This window comes from Hylobates moloch, unplaced genomic scaffold (assembly GCF_009828535.3).
Source record: "Hylobates moloch isolate HMO894 unplaced genomic scaffold, HMol_V3 SCAFFOLD_5, whole genome shotgun sequence".
In the NCBI taxonomy this organism is placed as follows: domain Eukaryota; kingdom Metazoa; phylum Chordata; class Mammalia; order Primates; family Hylobatidae; genus Hylobates; species Hylobates moloch.
The window spans coordinates 55803145-55819991 of NW_026652280.1; the positions used below are offsets into that span (position 1 = coordinate 55803145).

The window sequence follows — 16847 nt, forward strand, 5'->3', positions numbered from 1 at the left end:
AATTTAGCAAAGTCAAATTAGGTTATTTACTGCTTGTTTATTTAATCACTCATTCATTTATATATTCATTCACTCATTACATAAATATTAATATCTATGTGCCAGGCACTCTTGCTAAGGACCATAGGTATAATGATGAACATGACATAAAATATTTCATATGCTAAATTTACAAGTTAGATATATTTTTCTCGATATGTATTTTTTAATCATTAGAATGACTCTTCTATGCCTTGTTTTCTCTTAAACTATATGGCTATTAATGAATTCTTTTCAAGAGCTCAGCTGTGGTAGGCACAGAGAAGTATCCAAAATATTCCAACATCGTGCAGCATTTAACAAACTACTTAAAGTTCTCAAAAAAAAAAAAAGACACTTTGCCAATCCAGTCACAAGCTAATAGCAGTTAGTGGGTTTAATGCCATAAAGATGAATTTGTTAAAGGAAATAAAAGGCCATGCTCCTATACTGCAAATAGAATTAGGAATGCTTACAACTTTTCTGGAAGCAATTTATAAAGATCCTTAAAAATGTTCACACACATTGACCCAGTAATTCTACCTCCAGGAATCTGTTCTAAAGAAAGATTTTGTAGATAGTCAAAGAATTAACAAAAAAGAATGTTTAAAACAGTGAAGACTTGGAAACAACATAAGTATACAATTATGAAATAAATTATAAAAAATTATATAACCATTTAAAATGTGAAGGCTAATGATAATAGAAAATGTTTATGATATGATGTGAAGAAATGAATGTGAATTATAAAAAATAGAATGCTAATTTTTAATTCATAGACAAGGTCTAGAAAAAATACACCAAAAATATTAAAAAGGGGTTATCTCTGGGTAGAGAAATGAAGATTTTTCTTTGCCTTTTTACTTTGATGAATTTATTAAAATTTGTTCACTGGACATATATTATATTTATTACCACAAGAATTATTCAGAAAATAAAGCAAACGTGAATTCTTTCTACACTTGTCAGAAAACCTAAAAGTTCTCTGATAAAACCAGAGAAAACATGAGGGGGAATTTAGCACAAAAGGATGCAAGATTGTCAAGTTGGAGACAAGGTGCTCCGGCATCCACACTGTTGGTTTGCTAGCCTTTATTTCAGTTATCATGTACCACTAAATCCAAGGACATGCTCTAAACTTGAAGATATATGTATGTGTGCGTGTATCATGTAAAAAGTTAATATTCTTGCCTCAGGCTGGGTAATTTAATTCTTATTTGATTGCATTATTTTATGCTGAAAATCAATCACCTACATAGTTGGAAGAAGAAAAAATGTTTGCTGGTTAAGTAAGGGAGAAGCTCACTTTATCAACACCAGGGTGGAGCAAGATGAAACACAGGTGGAAAACATTTTTTATTTTTTTAAGATGGAGTCTCACTCTGTCGCCCAGGCTGCAGTGCAGCGGCACTATCTTGGCTCACTGCAACCTCTGCCTCCCAGGTTCGAGCAATTCTCCTGCCTCAGCCTCCAGAGTAGCTGGGATTACAGGTGTGCACCACCATGCCTGGCTAATTTTTTGTATTTTTAGTAGAGACAGTGTTTCACCATGTTGGTCAGGCTGGACTTGAACTCTTGACCTCAGGTGATCCGCCCGCCTCGGCCTCCCAAAGTACTGGGATTACAGGCGTGAGCCAAGAAAACGTTTTATGCAGGCATTTACAAAGCTGCCCTGGCCCATGGTGAGGCTCAATGGTCTTCAGGAAAACAAACCTACCAACATGCCTTCTTCACAGATCTTTTACTCCAAGCGTCCGACTGAGGGAAAGTGTGGTTGGGTTACTCTGACTTTTTTTTTTTTTTTTTTTTGATTAGAGACAAGGTCTTGCTCTGTCACTCAGGCTGGAGTGCAGTAATGCAATCATAGCTCACTGCAACCTCAAACTCCTAGGCTCAAGCTATCCTCCTGCCTCAGCCTCCTGAGCAGCTAGGACTACAGGCATGCACCACAGTGCCTGCCTAATTGTTGTATTTTTTTTTTTATAGAGATGGGATCTCACTATGTTGCTCAGGCTGGTCTTAAACTCCTGGCCTCAAGCAACTGTCCCAACTGGGACATCACTCCCGGCCTGCTCTGACTTTTAGAATTCAAATGTTGGAAACATTGAGGGAAAGGAGAGAATTACCTTGCTAAATACAATTTACCTTCACAACATAAAAAATTTCCTTATAAATCTGTTACTAATGCAAGTAGTGAAGGTACCTGAGATTCAGAAGTTATTTTTCTTCCCTTCACAGAGGAAAAATCATGGATGAAACATCAAGGTTTCAAAACATTTATAAATGGTAAAATATAATGGCTTAAGAAATGGAACAATACCATAGTTCCTATAGTTCCCCAGTCTCAATCTCCACCTCATTCCCTTGCTCCTATATTTCATTGTCACCTGCTTCTGCATGAGACAAAGTACTTCTTCCCCACTTCCAAAGTTTTCTTACCCTCCACCCCCACCGCAACCCTGGGGAACAACTTTGGCCTCTCTACTTCCTCACTCCTGGGTCCCAAGAGGGAAACAGGAACTGAACCTTATTAGCCCAGGCGCCTGGGTGTGTGGTGGCACTCCCTCTTATGCCTTCTCTTATTGGCCCAAGCAACTGGGTATGTCGCACTGCCCCCTCTTATTCCCTTTCTTATTGGCCCAGGCAACTGGGTGTGTGGCACCACCCCCTCTTATTCCCTCTCTCCCTGGAGCGGGCCTATCTGTGGGCTCCTCCTGCTCCAACTTGCACATGGAGGTTGGGCCCTGAGAACCCACCTCATGCTTCCAGCTCTTGTCTTGCCCGCCTGGTTTTTGTACCTGTGGGAACTTTCAAGTGAAGGTGCTTCATGGTCTACACAGTAGAACAGGCTTTATGGGCAAGGTAATCTCCTGTTTTAAACAACTCACACACAAATGTCCAGATTTCAATTGACATAGGACAGCTTCCCCTGCCTTCGATCTTTAGGGCTGCTTCTCTCTTCACCAGAGCTGTAGTACAGGCAGGAATGTCTAAGACCATCTTCTACACCCTGAACATGGGAAGAAGCCTCCCGAAAACTCACCGCTGGCACGCCTTTCCCACGACATGCTCTCGGCACTGGCACACTCCAGAGGGCCCGCTGCACACAGAGGACCATGCCCCACCAACGTCACACTGACACCCTGAAAGCCAGGAAACAGCAGCAGTTACCCCTTAAACCATTCCACACTGAGTGCCTCCCCTGCTGTACGAGAAAGGAAAACTAACCATCCCAGTGACACAGTGCCTGCCTTCTTTCCTCTGCCACATCTATCTGGCCGGTGTTTGAAATCTTGGAAACTCCTAAACTAAAATGGTGTGTCTGCACTTGGAAATCAGATTCAACCACAAAACCAAAAACAAAAACAAAATTAAAATGGTGTGTCTTTCCAAAGGTCTGCTTCTAAGTTGGACACGGCTACTATAGGCCAGCTCAAATGCTGTTGTCCAATGCAAAGACGACAGCAGCCCAGGAGTAAATGCGCTTCAGAAACAGTGCTGTTCTAAAGAACATGTGATAACCAGGGGCTGAGCAAGAGATTCAAGAGTAGCCTTGGGGAGCAACTGTCCTGCAATTTTATTATTTAACACAACACTGTATCTAAAAATCTGATGCTAGCATTTTTGATAATATAAAATATATCTTTAAAATTACTAAATCTTGATATTATTTATAAAACTAACAGATGCCCTCCCATCCCAGTTATGTTTCTTATCATTAAACCCACAGTGTGCTGGTAGAAGAGAAGTAGAAACAGCTCCACTTGCAATTTACTAGTTTCAATGTAATCAATGTTTGGCCAAATTCCCTGGACAGAATGTTTCAGGGCCATTCGGTCAGAAAGTCTGCATGAAGATGACAAACTCAGAAGAAATGTTATTCAGACCATCTTTGTCCATCAACATTGTGCTTTGCTCAGGGCCCACTGGACTTATTCACCTTGACACCCAAAGTAATTGCTCTTTTCCAAAGCAAAATATCCATCTTCACAGGTGTCACAGGAATCGCCACCCACATGGGACTTGCAGTGACAGTCACCATCTCCCTGCAGAACAGTGAGCCAGATGACAACATTTGACACAATTACAGAATTCACTAATCTTCAAGATTGAAAACTGGCTCATTGTATAATAGGAAACAGTGTAGCCAGGATCTGGAAGGAATTACCATGCACTGTAGAATGACAGAGGTACTAACACACACCCCCAGAAACCCCACAAGCAGTTGCTGTAGCATTCTGCTGTTGTCACATGAAAACTCAGCCCACTTTACCTGCCTACACTCTCCAGTTCCACTCACTGTTCCCGCCTTATGGCACTGGCATTCTGTGGAGATAAGAGAGCATCCTTGAACTAAGGGAGACACAAAAGACAGTTCCTGGCTCTGAGAATACTACACAGCTGCAACACAACGTGTGCAGTCGGCCTTGCCAGTGCAGTTCAACAGAATGAGAGTTTGCATCGCTGAGGCCTAAAATTGGACTGCTTTCTGAAGCTGGCAGAACAGACCAATCCACACTATCCATTTACAAAAAGTAACAGCTAGTTTATGGCTACTTCGTGAGAAAAGCAGCAACATCATGGGATTTTTGAATGATTCCAATGCCAAGGTCACTACTGATATGCATGTATGAAAATACACTCTATTCAAGGTTATTCAGTATCCTTAACTTGGTGTTTTTAAGTCCTTACACTGGCTCCGATATAAGCATAAAATTAAAATTAAACCAGAAAAAGTAGATTATAAAAACAAGGAAATAAAAACCATTTATCAAGTAGTTGCCTTCTCAAACAACAAAATACATACAGAAACAGGATAGAAATCCCTTGCTGAGATTTTGAAAAAGGCAGAAGTTCTGCCAAAAGTGGGGGGAAGACATCAGAACAGTACATAGAATCTTGTCAAATTGAAGTGATTCAACAAATAGCTCTTTTGTGGATTTAGTCACTGAGGCAGAGAAAATTAAGAGAACATTACAATATAGTAAATTATGACATATAAGAAACCTACCTGAACATCCACTGGGGTTTTCTTTGTCCAGATTCCAGTATAACGATTTGCAGCTGCTACAAGTAGGACCTTCAACATGAAGCTTGCATTGGCAATACCCCTTTGAATGAAAATCAAACAAACATTTGACATCTTGGAATTAAGACATGTTTTCAAACATGTGCATGAGCAAAGACTTGTCACAGAAATATATTTTGGTCATGAAAAGTAATTAAGTGTATCCAGGGGGAAAAAATACTGGGTTGATTTCAACAGTCTGCTAATTGCTTTTGTTTATTTTTATTCATTTATTTGTTACACATGTAATCCTCGTTTGTGGTTAAAAAGAAATTGGAAAATAAGGAGAAAGAAAATTTTTAAATCAATCTTATTTATAACATTGTCAACGTCTGTTGATACTGTTACAGCATAGACCACCAATTTAAACAGAATAATGTCTGAATATTTAACACGTTGAAAATCAGTAAAGAATTGTTTATCTGAGAGTGCTTTTGTAATATGCAAGATTCACGGCCTTGCATCAATGTCATCAAGGCTTATGGGAAGGATGGCAGAACCTCTTTCACTCCATCCATTCTGTGCCTGGAAGTCAGCATCTCTAGGCTCTGAGGCCAAGAAGACAGACAATTTCTAAATTATCTCAGAAAATCGTTCAGAATAGGCACGGTAGCTCACGCCTGTAACCCCAGCACTTTGGGAGGCCGAGGCAGGCGGATCACCTGAGGTCAGGAGTTCAAGACCAGCCTAGCCAACATGGTGAAACCCCATCTCTACTAAAAATACAAAAATTAGCCAGGTGTGGTGGGGCGTGCCTGTAATCCCAGCTACTCGGAGGCTGAGGCACAAGAATCGCTTGAACCCAGGAGGCGGAGGTTGCAATGAGCTGAGATCGCGGCACTGCACTCCAGCCTGGGCGACAAGAGCAAAAAAAAAGAAAAGAAAAGAAAAAAAATGTTCAGAATACCATGGTATTGTGCTTGGAATAATATAAAATAAATTGTAATTATTTTGTATACAGCCAACTTTATTTAACGTGTCCTTGGCCATTGATTTTCTCAATGTTATTAATTACATTTGTCAGACTTACATGCAGGGCTCCACAGAGGCAACACCCTCTGAGTAACCTACAAATCTGCAGTAAAAGTTAAACTCTAGGACTCCAGAGTAACAAGTTTAACTAAATCTTATTCTTTTGTTTTTGAAAAAAAAAATCACAAAATCACATATGCTCTCTGAAAAACAACAATGACCTCTTTAAGCAATTTAGCCTTGGGTCTTATTTTAATTTCTGGAAGTGCCCACACTGTTAGTCCTTAATATGTATCAAAATAATAGAGATAATTAGAAGTGCAACCCTTTTATAGTCTACTTACCAAATTGGAGTTGATGGTACCAGCTGGGTCACAAGCACTGCTGGAACCTGAATATGATTCAGAAATTTTTAAATTATCTGGTAGTTTGTTTTTCTCTTTGTTTTGATGTTTCAAGTTTTAAACATTTTGTTTTCAAAAATAGTGTATCTACATTCATATTTTCGATAGATGTGTGGCAAAGTCTGCATGCAATTCATAGGCATCTTGAATGACACTTATGGTCCTTAATCCCCAAATTACCTCTTTTGCCACTGAACAAATCTCTATCCTGTCTACTCATGACAGTTCACTTCTAATTGATGATGAAGGAGCAGATTAGGGAAAGATTCTAAAATTTTGAGCATCATTAGTATTGTCCAGAAGAGGGCAATATTGTACCAAGAGATTTTTAATTGCCCATTTAAAAGACGTTCTAGACTTTCTAAGTACATCTTTAATTATCACACCTCCTTGTTCCCACCCATACTAAAGTTATTTATAAAATCAATTGGTTTGTTTTCCTGACTTAGTATAACACTACAAACCAAATATAATCTCTCTTCAATAAATTGGGATCTTGCAATGTTTCAGTATTACAATTACACAGTGTTTGAACTGGGTAAGTCTGTTCTGAGTCTGGTTTTTCAAATCATTTAAATAAATCCATAATAGGATCTTGTTTCTTTATAAATTGTTCCCTAACCCTATTGGCTTTGTTTGTTTCTGTCTGCCTCAGCTTCCCCTTGATGATTCTCATTCTCTCTCTCACTCTCTTTTTTGAGACAGGATCTTGCTCTGTCTTCCAGGTTGGAGTGCAGTGGCACGATCATAGCTCACTGCAGCCTCCGATGCCTGGGCTCAAGTGATCCTCTCACCTCATCCTCCTGAGGAGCTGGAACGACAGGCATGCACCACCATGCCCGGTTATTTTTAAAAATATTTTCTAGAGGCTAGGAGTGGTGGCTTACGCCTGTAATCCCAGCACTTTGGGAGGCCAAGGCGGGCAAATCACAAGGTCAGGAGATCAAGATCATCCTGGCTGACACGGTGAAACCCCATCTCTACTAAAAATACAAAAAATTATCTGGGCATGGTGGCACGCGCCTGTAATCCCAGCTACTCGGGAGGCTGAGGCAGGAGAATCGCTTGAACCCGTGAGGCGGAGCTTGCAGTGAGCTGAGATCGTGCCACTGCACTCCAGCCTGGGGGACAGAGTGAGACTCCATCTCAAAAAATAAATAAATAAAATAAAAAATAAATAAAAATTCTAGAGACAGGATCTCATTATGTTGCCCAGGCCCAACTCCTGGCCTCAAGCAATCCTCCCGCCTCAGCCTCCCAAAGTGCTGGGATTACAGGCATAAGCCACCCTGCCCTGTCCTCTCTTTCTCTTCTGATGTTCTCCTGTTCCCTGCATTTTTCCGTAATACCCAACACAAATTTCCAGCTGTTTTTTTTCCAGGCCCAGCCTCGGGTTCCTCTCCAGGACACAAACATTGCCATCTAGCCCTGGGATGACTGTGGCTGCTCAGCTTCTCTGCCAGGCAGCCACAGCACTTCCTTCCACTCCTGAGGCCCATGGAGGTGAGCAGACCCATGCAGGATGCCCTCGCATCCTAGGGACCTTCAGGTCTTTTGAAAGGCAAGCACCCCCTCTGACTGCCTGCTGCAACTTCCACCCTCAAGGAAACCTGGTCTCCAGAGGATTCTGGTTAGGAAGATTCTGGGAAATGAAGTCAGTCCTGTCTTCAAAGGGCAGGAAGGGGTCTGAGAAACCACATTCTCCTGATGGATAGTCTGGGTCAGCCTTCCACAAATACCTCTTAACAGTAGCAAGAGTCCTCTGAAATTGACAAGAGCTACTGATCTGCTCTCTGGCTGCACACACCAGGGAGCTCAGGGAAATTTGTGGACATCTCATTTCTGTCCCCTCTGCCATGGTACATGGGCAACCCTTAATCTCTCACATCAACAGAGGGATGAATACCAACCACATCTCACAGCTGCAGGCTTGGTTTTCATCTCCCCCTCAGTGCACTCTACAAACTGCATAGACTCCAGTGCATCCCACCCACCTTCCCCAACACTTGGGCTGAAGTACGATGACACGGTCCCCCAGAAGGCCAGAGGAGGGCAGGGAGAGAGGCCCGAAACACAGCAAAGGTCCTGCTAAGCCTGCTGGCAACCGGATCTATTAGAAACATTACAGTGCTGCCAGCATTAGCACTACAAGCTGGGAGCGAGAGAAGGCATGATGCCTTGGGACTGAAGACAACAAATGGCCCCTTTAACTCAAAGGAGTCACCTATGCCACAATGCTATCCACAGGAAACTGACATGTGAACCAGGAAACTCACATGTATAGCACATGGAAATTGACATTCTTTTTAGTTAAAAAATCATTTCTGGATTCCTTTGAAGGTACATATATGATATATGTGTTTTCAAACCAGACTTCAACAGGGGAGGAACCAGGGAAACTAGATCTGTGAAAGCAGGATGTAGGGGTGGCCAGTGGTGAGTCTGTGGGGGATTTGCAGGCTTCTCTGGGAGGCTGGCTGTACACACTTCAGAGAGGAACTAGCCCTCTAGCAATCTGCTGGCTTTCCTACCTTGGCAGTGGGGGAAATCATAGGCTCCTGAGAGACACCTGTCACACCGCTGTCCTGTAACTCCTGGCCGACATTCACACTGTCCAGTCACTGAGCTGCAGGGCATCTGGTAGGATCCAAGGGCTGAACACCAGCAGGCTGGATGAAAGAATTCAATCAGACTTAGGCGGGGGTTGCAGGTATAGGAGGGGGAAGAACCACGTCCCAGAGCAGATCATGAGGGTGGAGCCAGAAAGACCCAAATGCAAGTTCCAGCTCCACTTCTTATGAGATCAGGAACCTGAAACAAGCCACTCAACTGCTCTAAGCCTGTTTCTCCTTCCTTAAATGGAAGTGATACTAACTTTTATTTGATAACTTGTTGTGAGGATTGCATAAGACAATACTTAAAAGAGCTTGGGACAATGCCTATCATAGCGGGCACTCAATAACTGCTAGTTTGTATTGCTGTCATGAATTTCATATTCAGCAAGATTTGCAGGTGCTGGGTGATGGTTTTGGGGATTCTACTCACCTACAGAAACTGGTATTTGTAGGAGGAGGATGCAGGGAACAACTGATGGGGGATGTGACTCACTGGGGGGCCACTTTAATTCCATATCCCACTTGATATTCCATATCAAGTGCAAGCCATTCCAGGCCAGATCAGCCTACAACTGTCCCTGATTTTCTCTTTCCTCCTCTCTTTATACCTATTTTCTCAATGTCTAGTGTAGTTAAGTTGTCATGGAAAAAATGGTGCAGGCAACATTGAAATGGATAGGAAAGGCATCCTAGTTTCCTCCCTCCCCCAAGCTGTTACCATGATCTTTGGCTAAGTGATGAATAAACATGCGTGGATGGAGAGAACAGATGCTGGCCATTCATTCTCCTCTTGGCCCCCTTCCCACTGGATCAGGTCCCTACTAGCCTCTATGAGACTAGACTTCTATGGGCTGGAGTTACACAAGGTCATCCCCATTTGCATTGCAAAAACCCTTCTTCTGGAGAGGGATGAGCAGTGGAAATGACCTGACTGACTTCTCCGGCTGAAGAGCTCTACATCTTAAGAACTGAAAGAAACTAGAGAGAGCATCTCATTGAATCCCATTATTACATGGTGAAGTTCAGAAGTTAAATGGCATTTTTAAAGTCAATGGATTAGTCTCTAATAAAGGGCTTTAGTCTTTGGAGTCAGACACATCTGGATTCCAGTACCAGCTGTGCCACTTAACAGCCCTACAATCACGGCTAGTTGCTTAGCTTCTTTAAGCCTCAGTTTCCTCTTCTGTAAACTGGAGCTGATAATAGCACCTACTTTATGAAGTCATCAGAGAATCATCAGCAATAAGGCACTGAGAATGATGCTTCGCACAGCCAAAATGCTCAGGAAGTGTTCACACTTATCAACATTATTATTCTAATTACCCAAGTCCCCCAGTGCTTGGGGAGGTGCTCTTTACACTATCCCATACTGAATTAATGAAAATCAATGAATTAGTATATCTGACTTCCAAATTTTTATCCAGTGTAGTGTACACAGTAAAAGATACAACCTTGTTTGCAAGGTTTCAAAAATTCCATGCTGGTTAGAGCCTTAGGAAAGAAAAGATTCATAAGGTAAAGCCCCAATTCTGGTAATTTATTTACAGGTAGCCTTGGAATCTAAGCCTTGGCACATGGGGCCCCCACAGGGACAAGACCATGTTATTTTCATTCTCTGTGACAGCCCAGCCCATGTATGGTGAATTTCTCTGTAAGTGCTTTTTAGTAAATGATGGTGAACAACAGAATTTACCTGTGTTGTCATCGGAAACATAAAAGAAACTCTCACTGATGGAGGGGAACTAAGCTAGTTAACTCACTTACAAATTACCTGGGAGTTTCAACAGGCTATGTGACTTGTTCAGAGACACAAGTACTTGCAGACCCGGAGAATTTACTACCATTTCACTTTCCTATTTCACAGTCATCCACCCAGCAGACATTGATTGAAGGCCTACTGTGTTCCAGCAGCACCCTTGCTAGGTGTTATGGTGGAGGTAAATACAAAAACACATATAGTTAGCCTTCCATATCTGTGGGTTCCGGATCTGTGCATTCAAACACAGATCAAAAATATTCAGAAAAATACACAACTAAAAAATAACAAAAATAATACAAATAAAATAATAATGCAATATAACTATTTATGTAGCATTTACATTATGTATTATAAGTAATCTAGAAATTTAATTTATATAGGAGGATGTGTGTAGTTTATTTGCAAATACTGTGCCATTTTATATCAGAGACCTGAGTACCCTTGCCTTTTGGTGTCCATGGATGGTCCTGGAACCAATCCCCCATGGATACTGGGTGTTGACTGTATTCCCTGATCTCTAAGACCTAAAAGTCCAGAAGAAAGACTAGAGAATGACTGACATAGCACAAAGCACCCCCACAAGACACTACCCACTCCATATAAAGCATGCCTAATGCTCCCCTAGCTATTGGCAGACAAAAGGACAAACACTCAGATCTCCTACTGCCATTTCCACCTGTCTTCTCTCATGGCCCATAGTCCCAGCTGGCCTGTCTGCAGAGGTTAAGTCTCAACCTAGTGGTAGAATTCTGAGGAAATGTTCTTGGGTTCTACAGTGGTTAATTTTGTGTCAACTTGGCTAACTATGTTGCCAAATGGTCAAACACTAGTCTAGATGGTGCTATGAAGGTATTTTTTAGATGAGATTAACATTTAAATCAGTAGACTTTGAGTAAAGCAGATTATCTTCCATCATGTGAGTGGGCCTCATCCAATCAGGTGAAGGGCTTAAGAGAAAAAGACAGATGTCCACCAAGGAAGAAGGAATTCTGCCTACAGATTGCCTTTGGACTCAAGCTGCAAAATCACCTCTTGACTGCATCTCCAACCTGTTAGCCTACCTTGTAGATTTTGGACTTACCAGCCCCTACAACTGTGTGAATCAAGTCCTTAAAATAAACCTCTCCCCATCCCTACACACACACACACACACACACACACACACACACACACACACACACTCATACAATATATATTATATGTACATAGATAAGTAGATAAGATGTACCACTATATCTATATCTATCTACGTACCTATCTATCTATGTAAAGAACCCTGACTAATACAGATTTTGGTACCAAGAGAAGTATTCTTAGAGGACCAGAATTTTTTAAAATTCATAAATACAGGTAGGGTCTCACTATGTTGCCCAGGCTGGTCTCAAACTCCTGGCCCCAAGTGATTCTCCCACATTAGCCTCCCAAAGTGCTGGAATTATAGGCATAAGACCATGCCCAGCCAGGAACAGAATTTTAAGAATAAATTCTCTGAATTGGTTTGAGGGTTTCTGGAATTGGTTCTCTAAATGACTAGATTTAGAAGCACTAATGACTCTAGTTCCAATAGTGAATAAAGCACTGATAGTCATCGGTGTGATGTGGTAATAGAGATACACAAAAATATCACTATTAGATACTCCTAATCAAATAATTATGATAGGCAAGGCTCTGGGTGACCACGTATTTGATAACAGAACATTTCCGTCAAACTAATGGGCATAATGAGCTTGGCTGGTTGCTCCTAATTGGGCTGGACAAAGTGGGAAAGAAACGGAGTTGAGGGATTTGAATTCCCACTCAGATGCAGTATAAATTACCTGAAAGTTTCTATGCCTTCCTAGAAAGAAATCCTTATCTCCTACAGCTTCAGAGCTGAGACTGCAGAAAACCAAACCAAGAATCTTCATCCTGCGAGGTCTGAACTGCAATGCAAGTTAAATTCCAAACCTTGCAGAGTATCGGCTGTTAAAGTGGGGGCATAGATTGGGAAGGAATAGGACTTTGAAAATTGGTTTGGGGACATATGGGAAGATCATGATGAAGATGGGGACACTGAACCCCTAAATTCCAATGAGTCTTCTTTGTCAGAAGAAGCAACTGCACCCCCCGACCCACGTTTGAGCAGGTTAACCCTGCTTTGCCCGAGAAAACTGTAATGGCCTCCCCTGAGGGAGCTGTCATGGAAGACCCTACTGATTCTCTTCAGGACCCACCCCCATCCCACTTTCCTTATCACCTGATAACTGGACTCAAATCCCAGTAAGCCCTGAAAGGTGAAGTACAAAGTATGACCCATGAGAAGGTACAGTACACTCCAAAAGAACTAAATGATTTTTCCAATTTAAACAGACAGACAGCAATTTGAGGAATATCTGTGAGAATAGATGTCAAGGGTGTGGAAACTGCTGCCATCAAATTGGAAAACCTAAGTGCAATAGGGGTAATTGGGCCCCAGGTTGGCGGCAGCCAAGTGGTGGCAATAAACCACCAAAAGCAAGGTGGATATGGTTACCATAATGGACAATGGAGTTGAAACAGCAGTCAAAATAGTCTGACTCAGAGACCTATGCTGACTAGTTGATCATGGTGTTCCTGGAAGTGAAACAGATGGGAAGTCTAGCAAATTCTGACTTGCTTTGTAGAAGTGGAAGAGTTGTAGGTCAAATGAACAAGTCTAACTTGAAACATAAAAATAGAGTCATGTCCCCTCAATCAATTCCCAGACCTGAGCTGGTTTACAGACCCAGAACTCTTTGAATGAAGGGGAGAGTAGGTACTATTGTGGAAGAACTCCACTCCACTGTCAAACATTTATGAGGTAAATCTTTCTCCCAGCCTTTTCCAAAGGGACCTATGGCCTTTTACCAAGGTGACTATACACTGGCAAAAAGGAAATAATCAGATCTTTCTATTCTTTCTATTATTGGACATCAGCTCTAAATTGACACCAATTCTAGAAGACCCAAAATGTCACTGTGGCCCTCTAGTCACAGTATGGGTTTATGGGGGTCAGGTGATCAATGAAGCTTTAACTCAGGTCCATCTTATAATGAGGGCAGTGGGTTCCTGAACTCAGCCTGTAGTTATTTCCCCAGTTCTGGAATTCATAACTGGAATATACATCCTCAGCAACTGACAAAATCTTCACATCGGTTCCCTGACCTATGGAGTGGAAGTTATTATGATGGAAAAGGTCAAGTGGAAGCCATTAGAACTGCCTCTACCTAGGAAAATAGTACAACCAAAAGCAATACATCATTTCTGCAGGAATTGCAGAGATGAGGGCTACCATCAAAGATTTGAAAGATGCAGGGTGGTGATTCCTACTGCTTGCCCATTCAATTCATCTATTTGGCCTGTACAGAAAATAGATGGATCCTGGATAATGACAATAGATTATTATAAACTTAACCAGGTAGCAACTCCAATTGCAGCTGCTATACTAGATGTGGCTTCATTGCTTGAGGAAATTAACATATCACCTGACACCTGGAATGCAGCTGTTAGTCTGGCAAATGCTTTTTTCCTTCACACCTTTAGTAAAAACCAACAAGCAGTTTGTTTTCAACTGGCTAGGCCAGCAATATACTTTCACTGTCTGTATTAGGCTATTCTTGTGTTGCTATAAAGAAATACCTGGAACTACGTAATTTATGAAGAAAAGAAATTTAATTGGCATAGTTCTGCAAGCTGTACAGGAAGCATGGTGCCAGCATCTGCTTCCGGTGAGGGTCTCAGGGAACTTACAACCCATGGCAGAAGGTAAAGGGGAGCCAGTACATCACATAGCAAGAACAGAAGCAAGGTAGGGGGAGGTATCACACACTTTTAAACAACCAGATCTCAAGTGAACTCAGAGAGAGATCTCACCCACTATCAGGAGGACAATACTAAGCCATTCATGAAGGATCCATCCCCATGACCCAAACACCTCCCACCAGGCCCCACCTACAACATTGGGGATCAGATTTCAACCCGAGGTTTGGAGGGGGCAAACATCCAAACTATATCACTGTCCTACATCAGGGGTCTATCAACTCTGGTCCTGTGTCATAATTTAGGTCACAGGGATCTTGATCACCTTTCCCTTCTATAAGGCATCACATCGGTCTATTACATTGATGACATTATGCTAAGTGGAGCTAGTGAGCAAGAAGTAGAAACTACTCCTTCCCATGTGCAACCTTCCTAATATGTTTGATATGCATCTTTTTGTTTGTATGTGCTTTTAGAAAATGTTTATTGTTTTGTGTGCAAAAAAAAAATTAAAAAAAAAAAAAAGAAAAATGATATAGGTCAGAAACTTGGACCCACATAAAGAAAGGAAGAGCACTGGAGAGAAAATAAATGAAGATAAAATAAAAAAAAAGAAACTACTCTAGACTTATTGGTAAGACATGTGGGTGTCAGGAGGTAAAAATTAAATCTAATAAAAAATCCAGAGTCTTCTACCTCAGTTAAATTTCTAAGGGTCCAGTAGTGTGAGTCCCAGAACAAGGGAAGGCTCTGCAGCAGGTCCAGGCTGCTGCGTAAGCTGCTCTGCCACTTAAAGCATATGACTGAGCAGATCTAATGGTGCTTTTAAGTGTCAGTGGCAGATAGGGATGCTTTTTGGAGCCTTCAGCAGGCCCACATAAGTGAATCACAGTGCAGACCCTTAGGATTTTGGAGCAAAGCCCTGCCACCCTCTGCATATAAGCCAGCCTCTGCAGATAACTTTTTTTTGAGAAACGGCTTTTCACTTTCTACTGGGTCTTAGTAGAGACAGAAGGCTTAACCATGGGCCATGAAGTCACTATGTGATGTGAGCTGACCATTATGAACTGGGTGTTATCTGACCCACAAAGCCATAAGTTTGGCAAGCACAGCAGCATTCCGTCATCAAATGGAAGTGGTATACATAAGATTGGACCCAAGCAGCCTCTACACAAGTAAGCTATGCAAAGAATGCCACACTCCACACTCCTGCTACATTCCACATCTACAGCATTATGGTGAGTTCCTTGTGATCAGTTAACAAAGAAACAGAAAACTTAGGCCTGTTTTAGACCAGGTACTGCAAGATATGCAGGCATCACCTGAAAGTGGACAGCTGCAGCACATTTGCGCCTTTCTGGGACATCCTGAAGGACAGTGGTGAAGGGGAATCCTCCCGGTGGGGAGAACTTTGAGCAGTGTGCTGGTTGTTCACTTTGCTTGGAAGGAGAAATGGCCAGATGTGAAATTACATATTGATTCATGGTCTGCGGCCAATTCTTTGACTGGATGGCTAGGGACTTTGAAGGAACATGATTGGAAAATTGGTGACAGGGAGATCTGGGGAAGGGTCTGAGTGAAAACCCCCTCTAAATGGCTAAGAAACATGTCCTATGTGAATGCTTCCCAAGTAGACATGAGAATCTGTTCTGTAGATACCAGGCAGCCTCTGTCCCATCCACTTCTATCATTGTCCAGTGGGCTCACAACAAAGTAGCCATGGGGGCAGGGATGGAGTTTATCCCTGGGCTGAGCAAAATGTACTTCCAGTCACCACAGCTGAGTTCCCAGTCTGCGAGCAGCAGAGACCAACACCAAGTCCTCAATATGGCACCATTCTCCAGGGTAATCAGCTGGCTACCTGGTGGCAGGTTAATTACTTTGGACTGTCCTATCATGGAAAGGGAAGTGTTTTGGTCTTACTGGAATGGACACTTACTTGGACACAGAAATTCCTCCTCTGCATGCAATGCTTCTGTCAAAACTACATTTGTACACTTACAGAATGCTTTATTTACGTCATAGTATGAACATAGCATTGCTTCTGAACAAAGAACTTGCTTCACAACAAATGGAATGCAGCAGTGAGCCCATGGTCATGGAATTCACTAATCTTACCACTTTCCCCACCATACTGAACAGGTGGCTTAATACAACAGTGGAGTGGCCTTTTGAAAACTCAGTTACAGTGCCAGCTAGGTGGCAGTACCTTGCGGGGCTGAGGCAAGGTTCTCCAGAAAGCAGTATCTGCTCTG

The 16847-nt window shown here is 42.1% G+C and overlaps 1 protein-coding gene across 1 annotated transcript in view; it reads right to left on the minus strand.

The window, feature by feature from the left end:
* The window catches only part of LAMA3 (laminin subunit alpha 3), a 271191-nt gene that overhangs the window by 135691 nt on the left and 118653 nt on the right, over positions 1–16847 (minus strand). The window contains exons 13-18 of the mRNA XM_058438557.1: positions 8994–9131; positions 6403–6449; positions 5030–5129; positions 4292–4344; positions 3959–4064; positions 3062–3161 (exon numbers count right to left, since the gene is read on the minus strand). Coding sequence (XP_058294540.1) covers positions 3062–3161; positions 3959–4064; positions 4292–4344; positions 5030–5129; positions 6403–6449; positions 8994–9131 — 544 coding nt within the window. The remainder of the gene's footprint in view (positions 1–3061; positions 3162–3958; positions 4065–4291; positions 4345–5029; positions 5130–6402; positions 6450–8993; positions 9132–16847) is intronic.